A 22,010-nucleotide genomic window follows, 5' to 3' on the forward strand; every position below is an offset into this window, starting at 1 on the left:
ACTTCTCGTCCAAGTGCATAGGGCACCTAACGAAAATTATATAATCTAAGAATATAAGTCAAGATGCATATGCATCTCGTTCGCCCCAAGCAAAAAATTTCGCCCGTGAAAAATAGCTAATCAAAATCCAACAAAACCCCCCTTAATTCGTGTGATTAGTACTGCCTTAATTCCCATGACTAATGCAGTTGAAACCACTGCTCGCCATGCACTGGTAGAGGTGCTCGTTCTCGTTCGGTTCCCACAGTAATAAACCAACTTCAATGTAATAAGAATCCGTCCTGTCGCCCCACCCTATAGCGTTGCTATGAGCCAGCAGACATGGCGTGAACGGCTGGCCAAAGCTAGCGCCTCCAACGCATCACTGTTGTGAATGTTGCATCATTCGACCGACACGCGCTAGTGACCGGTCACGACCGCTCTAGACCGGTAGGAATGCAGTGCGGAGAGCGGAGTAGCGGTTTGAGTAGGACGCGAAAGACAGTTTTGTGTGTGCATGGTTGTCGGACGCTCACATGGCTTTTAGTTTATGAATGCGGCACAGAGACCTTATTGCCAGTCTACCCTACATTGCAGCATCGCCGAGCATCGGGTTCGACTGACGCCAATCAGAGGTATAAAATATTACCATTATGAAACTCAACAATTTCAAGGTGTTGCCATTGCACTTATGAATTCTACCATTTATGTTAGAAATAATGAATGATTATTGGCTTTAAGTTTATTGCAGAGTCAATTACACTGATGGCGCTAGAACTTGGCGCAAATGGTCACTTTGATGCTAAAAGTTGTGTTGTACATTAAAGTGGTGCAAAAACTTGGCCTTGACGCGCAAATACAGTGCTTATCTCGTTTCTATGCGGAATCGATGCTGACTAGGCATGCGGGGCCCGTTGTCAACCGCTAGGCCGGAGAGAAGGGGCATGTGGCCTGATTGTTACAAGAAAACACACTTGAAATATATATTTTTGACAAAGAACCATGTTAACTAGGAGAGGTGACATTTCGTTTTTTTGAACTCTATGACCAGGGGATCCCCGGGTCCCGCCTATCAAAAGAGAGCGAAAACTAAAGGTAAAGCGTGCCTACTAAGAATTGGCCTTGACGCTGACTAGGCATGCGGGGCCCGTTGTCAACCGCTAGGCCGGAGAGAAGGGGCATGTGGCCTGATTGTTACAAGAAAACACACTTGAAATATATATTTTTGACAAAGAACCATGTTAACTAGGAGAGGTGACATTTCGTTTTTTTGAACTCTATGACCAGGGGGTCCCCGGGTCCCGCCTATCAAAAGAGAGCGAAAACTAAAGGTAAAGCGTGCCTACTAAGAATTGAACCCACGACCTACAACTAGCACAAAATCTGGCTAGCCACAACAAACATCACCTTTGTTTGTTTATCATGGATAACAATTTTATATGTATTTTACTACAGCACATGTGGAAATTAATTTGTTTTAGGGAAACATCTGGAAATTAAATGGACTACAGAAAGTGCTCCTCGTTTCTAAAATTTATTTGTAAAAAATAATTAATAAAAACCATGTTCAAATATTTGTGTGATATAAATATTATATGTACAAACTACAGTTGGTATATATATATATATATAGTTTTTATTAATTATTTTTTACAAATAAATTTTAGAAACGAGGAGCACTTTCTGTAGTCCATTTAATCTTTTATACCACTTTATTATTTTTAATATACTTTATTAGTAATTATTAGATATCCCAAAATGAGTTCCATGAAAAAACTCATGTGAGTCTACATATTTTTAAATGTTTACGTATATACTGATGTGTTTGTACGTGAAAAAGGTATATTACAAAAAGTACATCGCAGATGATATTTTTTCAACAAAACTCGTATTGGGGTATCTTAGAATATTTAATAAAGTATATTGAGAATAATAAAAAGGTATAATTAATGCGTATATGAGGTATATTGAGAATGGGAGTACATACTCTCAGGAGTATAGAAGAGGAGTCCTATATATTTTAAATATTTACTTAATACGGACAATTAATAAAATTTTAAATGTTTATTGAATAGAAACTTTTAATGAATACATAAATATTATACACTCATGGATTATATTTAAATTATACAAAATGGATATTCATACAAACAGTTTAAATTTGAAATTATGAATATTTTAAATTATGCTAATATTGAAGTATACAAACTTGCATATAATTATTGAAATGTTTGTATAACTAATATTTTTTTTGAATTTTAATTTTAGAAATATTTTTATTATTTGAAATTATAAAAGAATTTATATAATTCATAAATATTATTTTAAATATATTCATTTTTAAATATTACGTGAACAATTTGTAAAGTAAGTTATTTCGTTTTTATGTAAAATATGTATAAAGATATTCGAATGCTATTATTTAAATACTGAGATTATAATTTACATTTTTTTAGGGAATCTGAAATTATAATTTACATACTTTCTACAAATAAATTTAAAAATCAAACAGGTACAGAATGGGCTGCACTATCTGCAGCCCTTTTGTGCTCCACATCCGCCGTGACTAGTAGATATGATTTTATTATCCATACAAGACAAATGAATGTTGTGGGTTTAGTGGCTAGCTGGCTTGCTTCTGTGGTGTTCGTTTCCCACGTGAACATGGGCTTTTATTGTGAAAAATAATAATTTGAGGGTGTTTTTGGAAAACCCAGGCCACACGCCCCCTTCTCCCTGTCCAGTTGCTGACAGTAGGCCCACGCATCTAGTCATTGCCGATTTCATATACAAATGAGATAAGCACTGTATTTGCATATCAAAGTCAAGTTTTTGCACCACTTCGATGCTCACCACAACTTCTAGCATCAAAGTTGGTCTTTTGCGCCAAGTTCTATCATCACCAGTGTAACTGACTCTTTATTGTACATTTTGTTTTTTTTAAGCCGAAGGCTTCTTAGATTTATTTGAAATATTTTTGTAGGAATATCTACATGACTATTTTTACACATTTATTTGAATTTAGAGCTCTTACAATTAGTCCAATGTGATTGCATTTGTATTCACTCATATCATTGCATATTCATGGGTTTTGTGCTCTTCTGAAATTATATATTGTATACTTCCTATTTTGTCTGTTTGGTATTGTAGAATACATCCTTCAAAAATGAAAAGAATTCTTTTGAAAATTTACTCATGAATGAAATACTGAGGCGTGGTCATAAAGTCTTGTGCGTGCAAACCACCTACTCCTAGTAATATTAAGGGGCCTTGAGTCGTAGTTTCGCTCCGGGCTCCGAAATATTAGGTTTGGCCCTGCACTCTGGCGACGTTCTCCTGCCGCAACAATTTGGCAAGAAGCAAGTACAGAAGATTTGAGCGGGGAACAAGCAAACACCGAAGATGGGCTCTTTCCGAAGATGAGGAGAGTGTCACACCTGTATTGCCAAGAAATGGATTGGACTCAAGTTATGTCGCCCAAGTGACATGTAAGTGTGGGACCCACAAGCTGGGTTGGTGAAATGTGCACCTTCGAGAGGGAGGGGCATGTGATGTGTGTGCAATTTGAATCTCATCTGCTCCTCATGTACCACATCTTCTTCCTCAGCAAGAAACTATCTCACCGGACCGTTTCATTTCTAGCCTTCAAAAACCGCTCCCCATATGTCTAGTGGTCGGCCGTCGGCACTCTTCTGGGTGGCGTTGGCATTGATTGCTACAGTTGTGTCTTGCAGCGGGGCGTGTGGATGGCGGTAGACGGCGACGTCCCTCTTCTTCAACCTTGGATAAAGATGATGACACCATGATCTACTTGACGCGGGGAAGAACCCCGACCGACGTGCCACAAAACGTCGGTCTCATCGCTTGCTATGGTCCGGTTCATCGATTTTAAAAGCATCGCTGTATGTGATGGTGCTCCGTCGGATCTGGGTATGGTGGTTGTTCTCCTTTTCCTCTGGCAATGCCGAAGGCCGATGGCGGGAGACGATTTAGCAAAGCACAAGGTTCTCCACTCGCGAAATTATAGTTGTTGCAGGATCTTTGGTGCAAAAATTTACTCTCTAGTAATCCACATTGAAATCTTTAAAAAGACTTATATTTAAAAACGGAAGGAGTATGTTCCATGTGGTTGTGACCTCGTATGTATTATGTTTGTTGAATAAAATATGTATGGTTATTTCTCAAAAAGAGAAAGAAAAACTACGTATCTCACATGCTCCTCTGTTTCCCATCTTCTTCCTGTTCGATCCTCTACTTTGATTGGTTGGTAACATATTACGCGCACATGTTCCTCTGTTTCCCATCTTCTTCCTGTTTGATCCTCTACCTTTGGATATCTCTCAGAAGAACTCCCGAGGAAACCTTCAATTTCGGACTGGTCAGCAGAGGTCGACTGCATGCCGCCGGGTCTGACCGGACGCGCATGGAGTAAAAACCCTTCCCTCGCTCATGCCGCCGTGCAGTGCAGTGCCACCCACGCAGTGGGCAAAACCAACACCAACACCAGCACCACAGTCCCAACAGAACACCTCACGTCCGCCGCGACGTGCGACGCAAGAATGGGAAAAAGCCAACGGTCTACGTTTAGTCGCTACCACCTCATCTATAAAGCACACCGCGTCCCAACATGCAAGCCTCACTTCAAACTTCACACGACACACACAAGCCCCTCTCTCTTTCTCTCTCTACTGTTCGCGCGCCCCCTTCACCAATCGACCTCCAAGTCGACCATTGTGGCACTCGCCATGGCCGCCGAGCTCCCGTTCTACCTGCTCCTCCTTCCCCTCCTAGCCATAGTCCCGCTCCTCTACCTGGCGGTGTCCCGCGGGAGGCCCGGCTCCGGCCGGCGGCTGCCCCCGTCGCCCTGGGCGCTGCCGGTGATCGGCCACCTGCACCACCTCGCCGGCGCGCTCCCGCACCGCGCCATGCGGGACCTCGCGCGGCGCCACGGCCCGCTCATGCTGCTCCGCTTCGGCGAGGTCCCCGTGGTGGTCGCCTCCTCCCCGGACGCGGCGCGGGAGATCATGAAGACCCACGACGTCACCTTCGCCACGCGGCCCATCGGGCCCATGCAGCGCCGCATCATGGAGGGCGCCGAGGGCCTCCTCTTCTCGCCCTACGGCGACGCGTGGCGCCAGCTCCGTAAGATCTGCACCGTCGAGCTCCTCAGCACCCGCCGCGTCCACTCCTTCCGCCCCATCCGCGAGGACGAGATCGGCCACCTCCTCCGCTCCGTCGCGTCGGAGGCGTCGCCGGCGAGGCCGGTGAACCTGTCCGAGCGGATAGCGACGTTCGTCGCGGACTCCTCGGTGCGTGCCATCATCGGCAGCCGGACGCCGAACCGCGACACGTTCCTGAGGCTGCTGGAGGAGGGGCTCAAGGTCATCCCTGGGATGAGTCTGCCGGACATTTTCCCGTCGTCGCGTCTCGCGATGCGCCTCAGCCGCGTGCCCGGACAGATCGAGCGTCGCCGTGGCGCCATGCTCGGTTTCATCGACACTATCATCGAGGAGCGCGAGAACAGAGACGCCGCCGCTACCGGCATCGAGGAACACGACGAGGACTTACTTGACGTGCTGCTGAGGCTCCAGAAGGACATGGACTCCCAGTATCCCCTCACCACCTTGAACATCAAAACCGTCATCATTGTGAGCTCTCTTTACAATCAACAAGAGCTGATGGAGGACCAAAACCTCCACATCACATGAGCCAGCGAGGGCATAATGTTTACTTACTTTGCTTCTTTTGCAGGACATGTTTGCTGCTGGCAGCGAGACCTCGTCCACGATGATCCAATGGGCGATGGCCGAGCTGATGCGTAACCCGACAGTGATGCAGAAGGCGCAAGAAGAGGTCCGGAGAGAGCTCGCCGGCCACGACAAGGTGACGGAGGATGGCCTGACAAACCTGCACTACCTGCAGCTCGTCATCAAGGAGACGCTCCGGCTGCACCCCGCGGCGCCGCTGCTCCTGCCGCATGAGTGCCGCAGCCCGTGCGAAGTGCTCGGGTTCGACGTGCCCCAGGGCGCGATGGTGCTCGTGAACGCGTGGGCAATCGGCAGGGACCCGGCGCACTGGGATGCGCCGGAGGAGTTCATACCGGAGAGGTTCCAGGAACAAGGTGGCATGGACGGCAGGGACTTCAAGGGAACGGACTTTGAGTTCGTGCCGTTCGGCGCCGGCAGGAGGATGTGCCCCGGCATGTCGTTCGGTCTGGCCCACGTCGAGCTCGCGCTGGCGGCGCTGCTGTTCCACTTCGACTGGGAGCTGCCGGAGGGGATGGCCCCCGAGGAGATGGACATGACCGAGGCGGCCGGCATCACCACGCGCCGGCGGTCTGACTTGTTGGTGATTTGTATCCCCCGTGTCCAAGTGTCGATGGAGTAAGTACGGTGCGTATAATGTTGTCTCGCCTGATAACTTGTGAAGTGGTGACCTTTTTCCGTTCACTGAGTGATATATATGGTTTAGGGCAACATTATATTTACATGTAACAGTTGCGGGTGGCTAATCTCTTGATTAGTGTGGGTGTGGAGTTTAAACCATACTCTTGTTTGCACCAAGTTGCATTCTCTTGTACTTGTCTTCCGCCTTTATAAAAATATGGTATGCCTAACGTACTTCAAAAGAATCATAAAAAGATTGATCTAAAATTACTGGATGTAATGTAATTTACCCACAGCTTAAAGTGTCTCTCTCTCTTTGAAGATGTTTGCCTGTAGACATTACATTACTTGTATTCATAATACTTAATATGGATTGGAGGAAGTAGTAACAATATAGAGGTGATGCACATACAAGCTACAGAAAATAAGGAGGATGCAAGTAGTTGTACTGCTGCATATCGTCCTCTACTAAGCACCCACAACCTTTGTCATAGTTGGAGAAGGAGAGCACTAGAAGATGGTCCACATCTTGGCGCTCAAGAAACCCCTAACAAGCAGGCATTAACGAGTCGCGATAGCCACCAATCCCGGAGGCTGGATTTAGCCTGATAAGGAACATAGGTCGGAGGAGCCCTCCGAGCCTCTTCACTGTTGAATCCGGAGCCAACGCCAACTCGTCCTCCAATAGGCGGACGGATCCTCCACCGTCTCCCGCATATCCACAACAGTCATCACTACAACACTCCAAGAGCAACCCATCCTCGCCACCATGCCCATACGCAATGTTAGATCAAAGCTGCTCCAATAGCTTGGACTCCACAAGCCTCTCCCCGGCGCCAGTAACACCTCTGACGAGCAGGACCACGAGATGGGAGACCATTATTCCTATGAGCACCATTGCCATCTCCCGCACCATGACACTGATGAAGGAAAGTCAAAAAAAATTAGAAACCCTAGGACTAAAGCACACACTCGAACGAGAACCGGAGCTCCCCTCCCCCTTGTGACAGCAAGATGGCGATCCGATTGGAAGGGAATTGTCGATGAGCGCCCTGGATCTGGAATCACTGCTGCCTCCTTTCTGTTTGCGATAGAAGCAACAGGGCGTCAATTCATTGGATCCCCTTGTTAGAATAACTATGAGTTAGTGCTGTTATTAACATGAGTTGTAACGTTGAGCAATTAGAGCTTAGTGATAGAATATAGAAGGTCTAGAGTTCTCTCTTTATTATCCATGATCAAGTGTTTGTAACTGCTGATGTAACTCAACGTGGATGTTCTGTATATAAAGAGAAGATAGCCGGTGAGGTTCATCACAGCTTAACACAGCAATAATTATGTTTACATGGTATCAGACGCTATCTGACCAATGTCAACCTCTTCCTCCTCTCTCATGGCTTCCGTGTCGGTGGCTACCTGAAAGTATCAAGAAGAGGTGTCTAGAGGGGGGGGGGGGGTGATTAGACCCTCAACAAAGAAAAGTAGCAATTTTTAAGTTCTTCAAGTTAAGGTGGGGTTTTAGCACAAGTTTAAACATTCACAATACATTTCAAGCAAGTATGGCAAGAGTATATGAGCAGCGGAAAGTAAAACATGCAACTTGCAAGAAAGTAAAGGGATGGGATTGGAGTGTGCAAACGCAATTGGAGACACAGAGATTTTTGGCGTGGTTCCGATAGTTGGTGCTATCGTACATCCACGTTGATGGAGACTTGAACCCACGAAGGGTAACGGTTGCGTGAGTCCACGGAGGGCTCCACCCACGAAGGGTCCACAAAGAAGCAACCTTGTCTATCCCACCATGGCCATCGCCCACGAAGGACTTGCCTCACTTGGGTAGATCTTCACGAAGTAGGCGATCTCCTTGCCCTTACAAACTCCTTGGTTCAACTCCACAATCTTGACGGAGGCTCCCAAGTGACACCTAACCAATCTAGGAGACATCACTCTCCAAAAGGTAATAGATGGTGTGTTGTGATGAACTCCTTGCTCTTGTGCTTCAAATGATAGTCTCCCCAACAATCAACTCTCTCTCACAGGTTTTGATATGGTGGAAAGATGATTTGAGTGGAAAGCAACTTCGGGAAGGCTAGAGATCAAGATTCTTGTGGTTGGATTGGAATGTCTTGGTCTCAACACATGAGTAGGTGGGTCTCTCTCAGAAAATGAATGCTAGAAGTGTAGGCACGTTCTGCTTGCTCTCTCCCTGAATGGAGAATGGGTGGAGGGGTATATATAGCCTCCACACAAAATCTAGCCGTTACACACAATTTACCAAACTCGGTAGGATCGGATTGTGAAACTCGGTCATACCGATATGGTTCAAAATGTGAATGTTAGAGTTTTCGGTGGGACCGACATGATCAACTCGGTGAGACCGATGTGCTAGGGTTAGGGTAAAACCTCAACTCGGTTTGACCAATTACACAAACTCGATGAGACCAATTTTGGTAATACACAAACAGAGGGTTGGTCAAGCAAACTCGGTGGGACCGAAATAATTGCAACACGCAACACAGAGTTTGCAAGCCCATCTCGGTGAGACCGAGATCCCATTGGTGAGACCGAACTGATTAGGGTTTCTCGCAGTGGCTATGTCAAATGAACTCAGTGGCGCCGGATAGATCAAATCAGTGATGTTGAGTTTGACTTTAGGTTTAGGACATATGTGGAAATGAGAAAGTGGTTGAGGGCCTTTGAAGCATATCACTAAGCACTTTGAGCAAGCAAGCCATTAAGCAACACCTCATCCCCTTTTAATAGTATTGGCTTTTCCTATGGACTCAGTGTGATCTTGGACCACTAAAATGAAAATGAAGAGTCTTGAGCTTTTGCCAATCTTTGTCCTTAGCATCTTGAAGGGGTTCCACACATCCTCTTGTCCATGTCACTCCACTGTTCAACTCATCCGAAATATACTGGATGGAAACATTAGTCCAACAAAAGATATGTTGACATTAATTACCAAAATCACCCAGGGAGCACTTGTGCTTTCAATCTCCCCCTTTTTGGTAATTGATGACAACATACATCAAAGCTTTAGGTAAAGATATAAGGAATAGCAAGTAAAGCTTTGAAAAGACATGTAACATGCATAGGCTCCCCCTACATGTATGCAATCATGTAAGTATGGAATGTAAGAGCATGTGAATGCATATGCATGTCAGAGCAAGCAATGAGTTACATGTATCTTGGCTATGTGCATCAGAGCAAATGATGTGAATATAGGAAATGTGCCTCCATGTTCATATAGTAGCAAAAAATCATCATGCACATGGATGTGATGCATATACTTACCTTGTGGTCTTGAGATGGATTTGGAATAGGTGAACCTGATTAAACAAGGTTAGATAACACATGAACACCTACAAGACAAAGCAATTTGAGAAACCATAAGAGTATCAAGATTGGGATGACATGTAGAGAGTGAGTAATGGGTACTCTATTGGATATAGACATCTCCCCAAGTAGTAAAGTTATGCAATGAGTTCAAAGATTTCCTTCGCTTAAATGTCTTTCTCCCCCTGATTCTTATAATGGATAATGGGAGAAGATAGGGCAAAAGAAAATAAGGAGAAAAAGCAATCATAACAAACATACTAACATGTCTTTCCCCTCTTGAAGACATGTGACTTCTCTCCTCCATGGATAATAAGAACTAGAGAAGCTTAAGTTGTGCATTCTTTCTTTTGTGATAAGTTTTGATGTGCTCTCTCTCCCCCTTTGACATCAATTTCCAAGAAGGGACCTTCTGGAGCATGAGTCAAATAGGTTTGGTCCTTGAGGCTCATTAGGACATTTGTGGAAATGAGAAAGTGGTTGAGGGCTTTTGGAGCATATCACTAAGCACTTTGAGCAAGCAAGCCATTAAGCAACACCTCATCCCCTTTTAATAGTATTGGCTTTTCAAATGGACTCAATGTGATCTTGGACCACTAAAACGAAAATGAAGAGTATTGAGCTTTTGCCAATCTTTGTCCTTAGCATCTTGAAGGGGTTCCACACATCCTCTTGTCCATGCCACTCCACTGTTGAACTCATCTGAAATATACTGGGTGAAAACATTAGTCCAATAAAAGATATGTCGACATTAATTACCAAAATCACCCAGGGAGCACTTGTGCTTTCAATCTCCCCCTTTTTGGTAATTGATGACAACATACATCAAAGCTTTAGGTAAAGATATAAGGAATTACAAGTAAAGCTTTGGAAAAACATGTAACATGCATAGGCTCCCCCTACATGTATGCAATCATGTAAGTATGGAATGTAAGAGCATGTGAATGCATAGGCATGTTAGAGCAAGCAATGAGTTACGTGTATCTTGGCTATGTGCATCAGAGCAAATGATGTGAATATAGGAAATGTACCTCCATGTTCATGATTCCTTCTTGCAAACAATATGTACAGTAGCAAGAAATCATCATGCACATGGATGTGATGCATATACTTACCTTGTGGTATTGAGGTGGCTTTGGAATAGGTGAACCTGAGTAGACAAGGTTAGATAACACACGAACACCTATAGGACAAAGCAATTGGAGAAACCACAAGAGTACCAAGATTGGGATGACATGTAGAGAGTGAGTACTGGGTACTCTATTGGATATAGACATGTCCCCAAGTAGTAAAGATATCCAATGAATTCGAAGATTTCCTTCCCTTAAATGTCTTTCTCCCCCTGAATCTTATATTGGATAATGGGAGAAGATAGGGAAAAAGAAAATCAGAGCAAAAGCAATCATAAGAAACATACTAACATGTCTTTCCCCTCTTGAAGACACGTGACTTCTCTCCTCCATGGATAATAGGCATCTAGAGAAGCTTACGGTGTGCATTCTCCCTTTTGTGATAAGCTTTGATGTGCTCTCTCTCCCCCTTTGACATCAATTTCCAAGAAGGGACCTTCTGGAGCATGAGTCAAGTAGGCTTGGTCCTTGAGGCTCATTACAAAGCGACATGTAATATAAGGTGCTGGTAGAGGATAAGAATCATTGAGTGGAGCTGGAACAAATATGCAAGATGCAAATGACAAAGTGTTCTCTCAGCATTGAAATCGGTAACACCGAGTCTTTTTCTTCGGTGGCACCGAGTTGTTTCATTTTAGCCGAAAGAAAAAACTGGTGAGGCCGAATTCAACGCAGAGAGAAAGCAATTGTCATCTCAGCTCACTTAGGCAAGTAAGATCTCACAAAGATTTGCAAGGAGTTAACTGAAAGATTTGCAATGAATTGGATGCAAGGAATGTAGAACAAAACAACAACAAAAAGAAATCTAGATGAAATGAAAGGGAAACATGCTAGGCACAAATGCAAGAACACAAAGAAACACTAGAGAACTTCATCTAGAGAGGGTCGGCAACAAAGTCACCTAGTTAGAGTATATTGACTGAGGAGTCAAGTGAGAACACTTGATCGTAGGTCATACTCATCGTTTAAGCTCAAAATGGGGTTACTATTTTTCGTTTAAGCATTTTGATGTATTCACATCTTGTTGAGCTGCTTTGACCCATGGCTTGGGGTAAAGTTTCTCTAAGATGGAATGACATACCTTGGGTGGTGGTGTTGATCTTGATCTGTGTAGGGTGCTCAAAGTTGATGTAGATCATCAATAGTTGGGAGCACCACTTGTAGTTTGAGTTCATCTATCTACACGGGTTAGTCTTGCAAGGAAGAGCACTTGTGTATCCAAAGTGACAATCATAAAATTTGACACCAAATGAAATTTGATATATAGGAATTGTCAAAGGATATGTTGAAAGGATTCATGCTCCCTTGTCTTCGACCACTATATTGTAGAGACTTGGTGATGTAGAGATTGCTCAAGATGTGAGTGAGTTGCAATATCAAGGATTTAAGTTCATCCAAGTACCTACAAGGGTCAGATGGCATGAAAGAGTACAAGTATAGATCCAAGACATATGATCATCATCATAAGAGAAATATCAAGGATTAGTCAAAGGCTCATGCCTTGCATGCATCCAAATGGAGTTTCTACTCCAACTTTGAGGCATCAATAATGTTCAATTCACCTCTCAAACGGCAAAATACTTTCTTATCAAGCGGTTTGGTGAATATATCTGCCTTCTCATCGGTACAAACATGCTTAAGATCAATGTCTCCTTTAGCAATATGACATCGAATGAAATGATGACGAACTTCAATATGCTTAGTTCGAGAATGTTGCACGGGATTGTGAGAAATCTTAATAGCACTTTCATTATCACAAAGCAATGGAACATGTTTCACATATATCCCATAACCTTTAAGAGTTTGGGTCATCCAAAGTAGTTGAGCACAACATGAACCGACGACAATGTATTCCGCTTCGGCGGTGGATAAGGATACCGAGTTTTGTTTCTTGGAGGACCAAGACACAAGAGATCTATGAAGAAATTGACAAGTACCCGAAGTAGACTTTCTGTCAACCTTGTCACCGACATAGTCTGTAACAGCCTGATTTTTGGCCCTTTCTTTTTCTTTTGATTTTCCGAGGTTTTTGCCTGAGATTTCTTTTTCCATGGCTTTGTGGTCTGGAAACTGAAGAAGATGAACTCTTCTTTGCTTCTAGAGTGGCTTGTCATACCCAAATCCTTCCCTAGGCCTTTCCATTTTCATCCTAGCCCAAATCCCAACATTCTTTTTATTGGGGATATTCCTTTTCTATTAAAGGAATAACTCAATTTGCCCTAGGTTGTGAAGCAACCTATATTTCCATCACTCCTAAAATTCCCAAATAATTCTCATAAATTGTTTGGGTCATATCTTCTCAAATATGGCAAAATATTTCATTGGCCATGTTTCCCATCATCCTCAAATAATTCTTTTCCTATTTTGTCCTAGATGGCAGATTGTGAAGCAAGTGCTATCTACCTTTGCCCAATTGACCCCAAACTTCTTGGACACCTTTTCATGCCCAAATAATTGCCTCATGCCAAAATTCAACTTAATTTGCCTAGTAAATATTCTTGAGAAATTTTTCAACGTTCCTGTCTGAGGGAATTGGTTGTGAAGGAAGTACTAGCTAGGTTAATCCAATTGAGTTGAATTTTTGCATGGTCTTTCATATCATAAAATAAAAGCTCTCCACAAGATTTGAGATCATGAAATGCATGTTGGGGAACGTAGCATAAATTCAAAATTTTCCTACGTGTCACCAAGATCTATCTATGGAGTCATCTAGCAACGAGGGAGGAGTGGATCTACATACCCTTGTAGATCGCGCGCGGAAGCGTTCAAGAGAATGGGGTTGATGGAGTCGTACTCGTCGTGATCCAAATCACCAATGATCCTAGCGCCGAACGGACGGCACCTCCGCGTTCAACACACGTACGGAGCAGCGACGTCTCCTCCTTCTTGATCCAGCAAGGGGGAAGGAGAGGTTGATGGAGATCCAGCAGCACAACGACATGGTGGTGGAAGTAGCGGGATTCCAACAAGGCTTCGCCAAGCGCTGTGGGAGGAGGGAGATGTGTCATGGGAGGGAGAGGGAGGCGCCAGGGCTTAGGTGTTGCTGCCCTCCCTTCCCCCACTATATATAGGGCCAAGGGAGAGGGGGGGGGCGCAGCCTTGGCCCTTCCTCCAAGGAAGGGTGCGGCCAGGGAGGAGTCCATCCTCCCCAAGGCACCTAGGAGGTGCCTTCCCCCTTTAGGACTCTTCCTTTCCCTCATCTCTTGGCGCATGGGCCTCTTGGGGCTGGTGCCCTTGGCCCATATAGGCCAAGGCGCACACCCCTATAGCCCATGTGGCCCCCCGGGGCAGGTGGCCCCCCTTGGTGGACCCCCGGGACCCTTCCGGTGGTCCCGGTACAATACCGATAACCCGAAACTTTTCCGGCGACCAAAATAGACTTCCCATATATAAATCTTTACCTCCGGACCATTCCGGAACTCCTCGTGACGTCCGGGATCTCATCCGGGACTCCGAACAACTTTCGGGTTACCGCATACTAATATCTCTATAACCCTAGCGTCACCGAACCTTAAGTGTGTAGACCCTACGGGTTCGGGAGACATGCAGACATGACCGAGATGACTCTCCGGTCAATAACCAACAGCGGGATCTGGATACCCATGTTGGCTCCCACATGTTCCACGATGATCTCATCGGATGAACCACGATGTCAAGGACTTAATCAATCCCGTATACAATTCCCTTTGTCTAGCGGTACGATACTTGCCCGAGATTCGATCGTCGGTATCCCGATACCTTGTTCAATCTCGTTACCGGCAAGTCTCTTTACTCGTTTCGTAACACATCATCCCGTGATCAACTCCTTGATCACATTGTGCACATTATGATGATGTCCTACCGAGTGGGCCCAGAGATACCTCTCCGTTTACACGGAGTGACAAATCCCAGTCTCGATTCGTGCCAACCCAACAGACACTTTCGGAGATACCTGTAGTGTACCTTTATAGCCACCCAGTTACGTTGTGACGTTTGGCACACCCAAAGCACTCCTACGGTATCCGGGAGTTGCACAATCTCATGGTCTAAGGAAATGATACTTGACATTAGAAAAGCTTTAGCATACGAACTACATGATCTTGTGCTAGGCTTAGGATTGGGTCTTTGTCCATCACATCATTCTCCTAATGATGTGATCCCGTTATCAATGACATCCAATGTCCATGGTCAGGAAACCGTAACCATCTATTGATCAACGAGCTAGTCAACTAGAGGCTTACTAGGGACATGGTGTTGTCTATGTATCCACACATGTATCTGAGTTTCCTATCAATACAATTCTAGCATGGATAATAAACGATTATCATGAACAAGGAAATATAATAATAACTAATTTATTATTGCCTCTAGGGCATATTTCCAACAGTCTCCCACTTGCACTAGAGTCAATAATCCAGTTCACATCGATATGTGATTAACACTCAAGGTCACATCCCCATGTGACTAACACCCAAAGAGTTTACTAGAGTCAATAATCTAGTTCACATTACCATGTGATTAACACTCGATGAGTTCTGGGTTTGAACATGTTATGCTTGTGAGAGATGTTATAGTCAACGGGTCTGAATCTTTCAGATCCGTATGTACTTCGCAAATCTCTATGTCATCTTGTAGATGCAGCTACTACGCTATATTTGGAGCCATTTCAAATAACTGTTCTACTTGGAGCTATTCTAAATTGTTGCTCCATTATACGTATCCGGTATCTCTACTCAGAGCTATCCGGATAGGTGTTAAGCTTGCATCGACGTAACTCTTTACGTCGAACTCTTTATCACCTCCATAACCGAGAAACATATCCTTATTCCTCTAAGGATAATTTAGACCGCTATCTGGTGATCTACTCCTAGATTACCTTTGTACCCTCTTGCCAGATATGTGGCAAGGCACACATCAGGTGCGGTACTCAGCATGGCATACCGTATAGAGCCTATGACAAAAGCATAGGGGACGACCTTCGTCCTTCCTCTTTCTTCTGCCGTGGTCGAGCTTTAAGTCTTAACTTCATACCTTACAACTCAGGCAAGAACTCCTTCTTTGACTGGTCCATCTTGAACACCTTCAAGATCATGTCAAGGTATGTGCTCATTTGAAAGTACCATTAAGAATTTTGATCTATCCTTATAGATCTTGATGCTCAATGTTCAAGTAGCTTAATCCAGGCTTTCCATTGAAAAATACTTTCCAAATAACCCTATATGCTTTCCAGAAATTCTACGTCATTTCTGATCAACAATATGTCAACATATATTTATCAGAAATTCTATAGTGCTCCCACTCACTTCTTTGGAAATACAAGTTTCTCATAAACTTTGTATACACCCAAAACTTTGATCATCTTATCAAAGCATACATTCCAACTCCGAGATGCTTACTCCAGTCCTTAGAAGGATTGCTGGAGCTTTGCATACTTATTAGCATCTTTCAGGATTAACAAAACCTTCCGGTTGTATCACATACAACCTTTCCTCAAAAAATCGTCGAGGAAACAATGTTTTGACATCCTGTCTGCAAGATTTCATAAATAATGCAGTAATCGCTAATATAATTCCAACAGACTCTTAGCATCGCTACGAGTGAGAAAGTCTCATCGCAGTCAACTCCTTGAACTTGTCGGAAAACATCTTAACGACAAGTCGAGCTTTCTTAATGGTGATACCTACCATCATTGTCCGTCTTCCTTTTAAAATCCATCTGTACTCAACAGCCTTACGACCATCGAGCCGTTCTCCCAAAGTCTACACTTTGTTTTCATACATGGATCCTCTCTCGGATTTTATGGCCTCCAGCCATTTATCGAAATCCGGGCCCACCATCGCTTCTCCATAGCTCGTAGGTTCATTGCTGTCTAGCAACATGACTTCCAAGACAGGATTACGTACCACTCTGAAGTAGTACGCATCCTTGTCATCCCACGAGGTTTGGTAGTGACTTGATCTGAAGTTTCATGATCACTATCATAAGCTTCCACTTCAATTGGTGTAGGTGCCACAGGAACAACTTCCTGTGCCCTGCCACACACTAGTTGAAGAGACGGTTCAATAACCTCATCAAGTCTCCACCATCCTCCCACTCAATTCTTTCGAGAGAAACTTTTCCTCGAGAAAGGACCCGATTCTAGAAACAATCCCTTATTGCTTTCGGATCTGAGACAGGAGGTATACCCAACTGTTTTGGGTGTCCTATGAAGATGCATTTATCCGCTTTGGGTTCGAGCTTATCAGCCTGAAACTTTTTCACATAAGCGTCGCAGCCCCAAACTTCTAAGAAATGACAGCTTAGGTTTCTCTAAACCATAGTTCATATGGTGTCATCTCATCGGAATTACGTGGTGCCCTATTTAAAGTGAATGTGGTTGTCTTTAATGCCTAACCCATAAACTATCGTGGTAATTCGATAAGAGACATCATGGTATGCATCATATCCAATAGGGTGCAGTTATGATGTTCGGACACACCATCACACTATGGTGTTCCAGGCTGTATTAGTTGTGAAACAATTTCCACAATGTCTTAATTCTGTGCCAAACTCGTAATTCAGATATTCATCTCTATGATCATATCATAGATATTTTATCCTCTTGTCACGACGATCTTTCAACTTCACCCTGAAATTACTTGAACCTTTCAATAATTCAGACTCGTGATTCATCAAGTAAATATACTCAACATCTACTCAAATCATCTGTGAAGTAAGAACATAACGATATCCACTACATGCCTCAGCACTCATTGGATTGCACACATCAAAATGTATTACTTCCAACAAGTTGCTTTCTAGTTCCATTTTACTGAAAACGAGGCTTTCAGTCATCTTGCCCATGTGGTATGATTTGCATGTCTCAAGTGATTCAAAATCAAGTGAGTCCAAACGGTCCATTTGCATGGAGTTTCTTCATGCATATACACCAATAGACATGGTTCGCATGTCTCAAACCTTTCAAAACAAGTGAGCCCAAAGATCCATCAACATGGAGCTTCTTCATGCGTTTTATACCGATATGACTTACGTGGCAGTGCCACAAGTAGGTGGTACTATCATTACTATCTTTTGGCATGAACATGTGTATCACTACGATCGAGATTCAATAAACCATTCATTTCAGGTGTAAGACCATTGAAGGTATTATTCAAATAAACAGAGTAACCATTATTCTCTTTAAATGAATAACCGTATTGCGATAGACATAATCCAATCATGTCTATGCTCAACGCAAACACCAATCTCGATGGTAGAGGGAGCGTACGATATTTGATCAACCTTGGAAATACTTCCAACACATATCGTCATCTCACCTTTAGCTAGTCTCCGTTTATTCCGTAGCTTTTATTTCGAGTTACTAACACTTAGCAACCGAACCGGTATCTAATACCCTGGTGCTACTAGGAGTACTAGTAAAGTACACATTAACATAATACATCCAATATACTTCTATCGACCTTGCCAGCCTTCTTATCTACCAAGTATCTAGGGTAATTCTGCTCCAGTGGCTGTTCCCTTTATTACAGAAGCACTTAGTCTCGGGTTTGGGTTCAACCTTGGGTTTCTTCACTAGAGCAGCAGCTGATTTGCCGTTTCATGAAGCATCCCTTTTTGCCCTTGCCCTTCTTGAAACTAGTGGTTTCACCAACCATCAACAATTGATGCTCCTTCTTGATCTCTACTTTTGTGGTGTCAAACATCGCGAATATCTCAAGGATCATCATATATGTCCCTGATATATTATAGTTCATCACGAAGCTCAAGCAGCTTGGTGGTAATGACTTCGGAGAACCATCACTATTTCATCTGGAAGATCAACTCCCACTCGATTCAAGCGATTGTTGTACTCAGACAATCTGAGCACAAGTTCAACAATTGAGCTTTTCTCCCTTAGTTTGCAGGCTAAGAAAATCGTCGGAGGTCTTATACCTCTTGACGTGGGCACGAGCCTGAAATCCCAATTTCAGCCCTCGAAACATCTCATATGTTTCGCGACGTTTCAAAACGTCTTCGGTGCCTCAACTCTAAGCCGTTTAACTGAACTATCACGTAGTTATCAAAATGTGTATGTCAGATGTTCGCAACATCCATAGACAACGTTCGAGGTTCAGCACACTGAGCGGTGCATTAAGGACATAAGCCTTCTATGAAGCAATGAGGACAAACCTCAGTTTACGGACCTAGTCCGCATAATTACTACTATCAACTTTCAACTAAATTTTCTCTAGGAACATATCTAAACAGTAGAACTGAAGCGCGAGCTACGACATAATTTGCGAAGACCTTTTGACTATGTTCAGGATAATTAAGTTCATCTTATGAACTCCCACTCAGATAGACATCCCTCTAGTCATCTAAGTGATTACATGATCCGAGTCAACTAGGCCGTGTCCGATCATCACGTGAGACGGACTAGTCACATCGGTGAACATCTTCATGTTGATCGTATCTTCTATACGACTCATGCTCGACCTTTCGGTCTCTTGTGTTCCGAGGCCATGTCTGTACATGCTAGGCTCGTCAAGTCAACCTAAGTGTTTCGCGTGTGTAATCTGCTTACACCCGTTGTATTCGAACGTAAGAATCTATCACACCCGATCATCACTGGTGCTTCGAAACGACGAACTTTTGCAACGGTGCACAGTTAGGGGGAACACTTCTTGAAATTTTATGAGGGATCATCTTATTTACTACCGTCGTTCTAAGCAAATAAGATGTATAAACATGATAAACATCACATGCAATCAAATAGTGACATGATATGGCCAATATCATATTGCTCCTTTTGATCTCATCTTCGGGGCTCCATGATCATCATCGTCACCGGCATGACACCATGATCTCCATCATCGTGTCTCCATGAAGTTGTCTCGTCAACTATTACTTCTACTACTACAGCTAACGGTTAGCAATAAAGTAAAGTAATTACATGACGTTTATGTTGACACGCAGGTCATAAATAAATTAAGACAACTCCTATGGCTCCTGCCGGTTGTCATACTCATCGACATGCAAGTCGTGATTCCTATTACAAGAACATGATCAATCTCATACATCACATATATCATTCATCACATCCTTTTGGCCATATCACATCACATAGCATACCCTGCAAAAACAAGTTAGACGTCCTCTAATTGTTGTTTGCATGTTTTACGTGGCTGCTATGGGTTTCTAGCAAGAACGTTTCTTACCTACGCAAAAACCACAACGTGATATGCCAATTGCTATTTACCCTTCATAAGGACCCTTTTCATCGAATCCGATCCGACTAAAGTGGGAGAGACAGACACCCGCTAGCCACCTTATGCAACTAGTGCATGTCAGTCGGTGGAACCAGTCTCACGTAAGAGTACGTGTAAGGTCGGTCCGGGCCGCTTCATCCCACAATGCCACCGAATCAAGATTGGACTAGTAACGGTAAGCATATTGAACAAAATCAACGCCCACAACTACTTTGTGTTCTACTCGTGCATAGAAACTACGCATAGACCTAGCTCATGATGCCACTGTTGGGGAACGTAGCATAAATTCAAAATTTTCCTACGTGTCACCAAGATCTATCTATGGAGTCATCTAGCAACGAGGGAGGAGTGGATCTACATACCCTTGTAGATCGCGCGCGGAAGCGTTCAAGAGAACGGGGTTGATGGAGTCGTACTCGTCGTGATCCAAATCACCGATGATCCTAGCGCCGAACGGACGGCACCTCCGCGTTCAACACACGTACGGAGCAGCGACGTCTCCTCCTTCTTGATCCAGCAAGGGGGAGGAGAGGTTGATGGAGATCCAGCAGCACGACGGCGTGGTGGTGGAAGTAGCGGGATTCCAACAGGGCTTCGCCAAGCGCTGCGGGAGGAGGGAGATGTGTCATGGGAGGGAGAGGGAGGCGCCAGGGCTTAGGTGTTGCTGCCCTCCCTTCCCCCCACTATATATAGGGCCAAGGGAGAGGGGGGGGCGCAGCCTTGGCCCTTCCTCCAAGGAAGGGTGCGGCCAGGGAGGAGTCCATCCTCCCCAAGGCACCTAGGAGGTGCCTTCCCCCTTTAGGACTCTTCCTTTCCCTTATCTCTTGGCGCATGGGCCTCTTGGGGCTGGTGCCCTTGGCCCATATAGGCCAAGGCGCACACCCCTACAGCCCATGTGGCCCCCCGGGGCAGGTGGACCCCCTGGTGGACCCCCGGGACCCTTTCGGTGGTCCCGGTACAATACCGATAATGCCCGAAACTTTTCCGGTGACCAAAAAGACTTCCCATATATAAATCTTTACCTCCGGACCATTCCGGAACTCCTCGTGACGTCCGGGATCTCATCCGGGACTCCGAACAACTTTCGGGTTACCGCATACTAATATCTCTATAACCCTAGCGTCACCGAACCTTAAGTGTGTAGACCCTACGGGTTCGGGAGACATGCAGACATGACCGAGATGACTCTCCGGTCAATAACCAACAGCGGGATCTGGATACCCATGTTGGCTCCCACATGTTCCACGATGATCTCATCGGATGAACCACGATGTCAAGGACTTAATCAATCCCGTATACAATTCCCTTTGTCTAGCGGTACGATACTTGCCCGAGATTCGATCGTCGGTATCCCGATACCTTGTTCAATCTCGTTACCGGCAAGTCTCTTTACTCGTTTCGTAACACATCATCCCGTGATCAACTCCTTGATCACATTGTGCACATTATGATGATGTCCTACCGAGTGGGCCCAGAGATACCTCTCCGTTTACACGGAGTGACAAATCCCAGTCTCGATTCGTGCCAACCCAACAGACACTTTCGGAGATACCTGTAGTGTACCTTTATAGCCACCCAGTTACGTTGTGACGTTTGGCACACCCAAAGCACTCCTACGGTATCCGGGAGTTGCACAATCTCATGGTCTAAGGAAATGATACTTGACATTAGAAAAGCTTTAGCATACGAACTACATGATCTTGTGCTAGGCTTAGGATTGGGTCTTTGTCCATCACATCATTCTCCTAATGATGTGATCCCATTATCAATGACATCCAATGTCCATGGTCAGGAAACCGTAACCATCTATTGATCAACGAGCTAGTCAACTAGAGGCTTACTAGGGACATGGTGTTGTCTATGTATCCACACATGTATCTGAGTTTCCTATCAATACAATTCTAGCATGGATAATAAACGATTATCATGAACAAGGAAATATAATAATA

General features: G+C 44.3%; 1 protein-coding gene across 1 annotated transcript; it reads left to right on the forward strand.

Annotated features, from left to right (window-relative positions):
• Positions 1 to 4,639: 4,639 nt before the first annotated feature.
• LOC123130564 (desmethyl-deoxy-podophyllotoxin synthase) lies at positions 4,640 to 6,580 on the forward strand. Its single transcript, XM_044550435.1, has 2 exons — positions 4,640 to 5,627; positions 5,731 to 6,580. The coding sequence occupies exons 1-2, from the start codon at positions 4,725 to 4,727 to the stop codon at positions 6,364 to 6,366; spliced, it is 1,539 nt and encodes a 512-aa protein (XP_044406370.1). The 5' UTR covers positions 4,640 to 4,724; the 3' UTR covers positions 6,367 to 6,580.
• The last annotated feature ends 15,430 nt before the right edge of the window (positions 6,581 to 22,010 follow it).

The sequence above is a fragment of the Triticum aestivum genome, chromosome 6A, assembly GCF_018294505.1.
Source record: "Triticum aestivum cultivar Chinese Spring chromosome 6A, IWGSC CS RefSeq v2.1, whole genome shotgun sequence".
NCBI lineage: Eukaryota > Viridiplantae > Streptophyta > Magnoliopsida > Poales > Poaceae > Triticum > Triticum aestivum.

Excerpts from the sequence above, each read along its gene's own strand:
- LOC123130564 (XM_044550435.1), top strand. The coding sequence starts at position 4,725 with ATGGCCGCCGAGCTCCCGTTCTACCTGCTCCTCCTTCCCCTCCTAGCC. Across the intron at positions 5,628-5,730 it reads ACATCAAAACCGTCATCATT|GACATGTTTGCTGCTGGCAG; the intron begins GTGAGCTCTCTT and ends CTTCTTTTGCAG.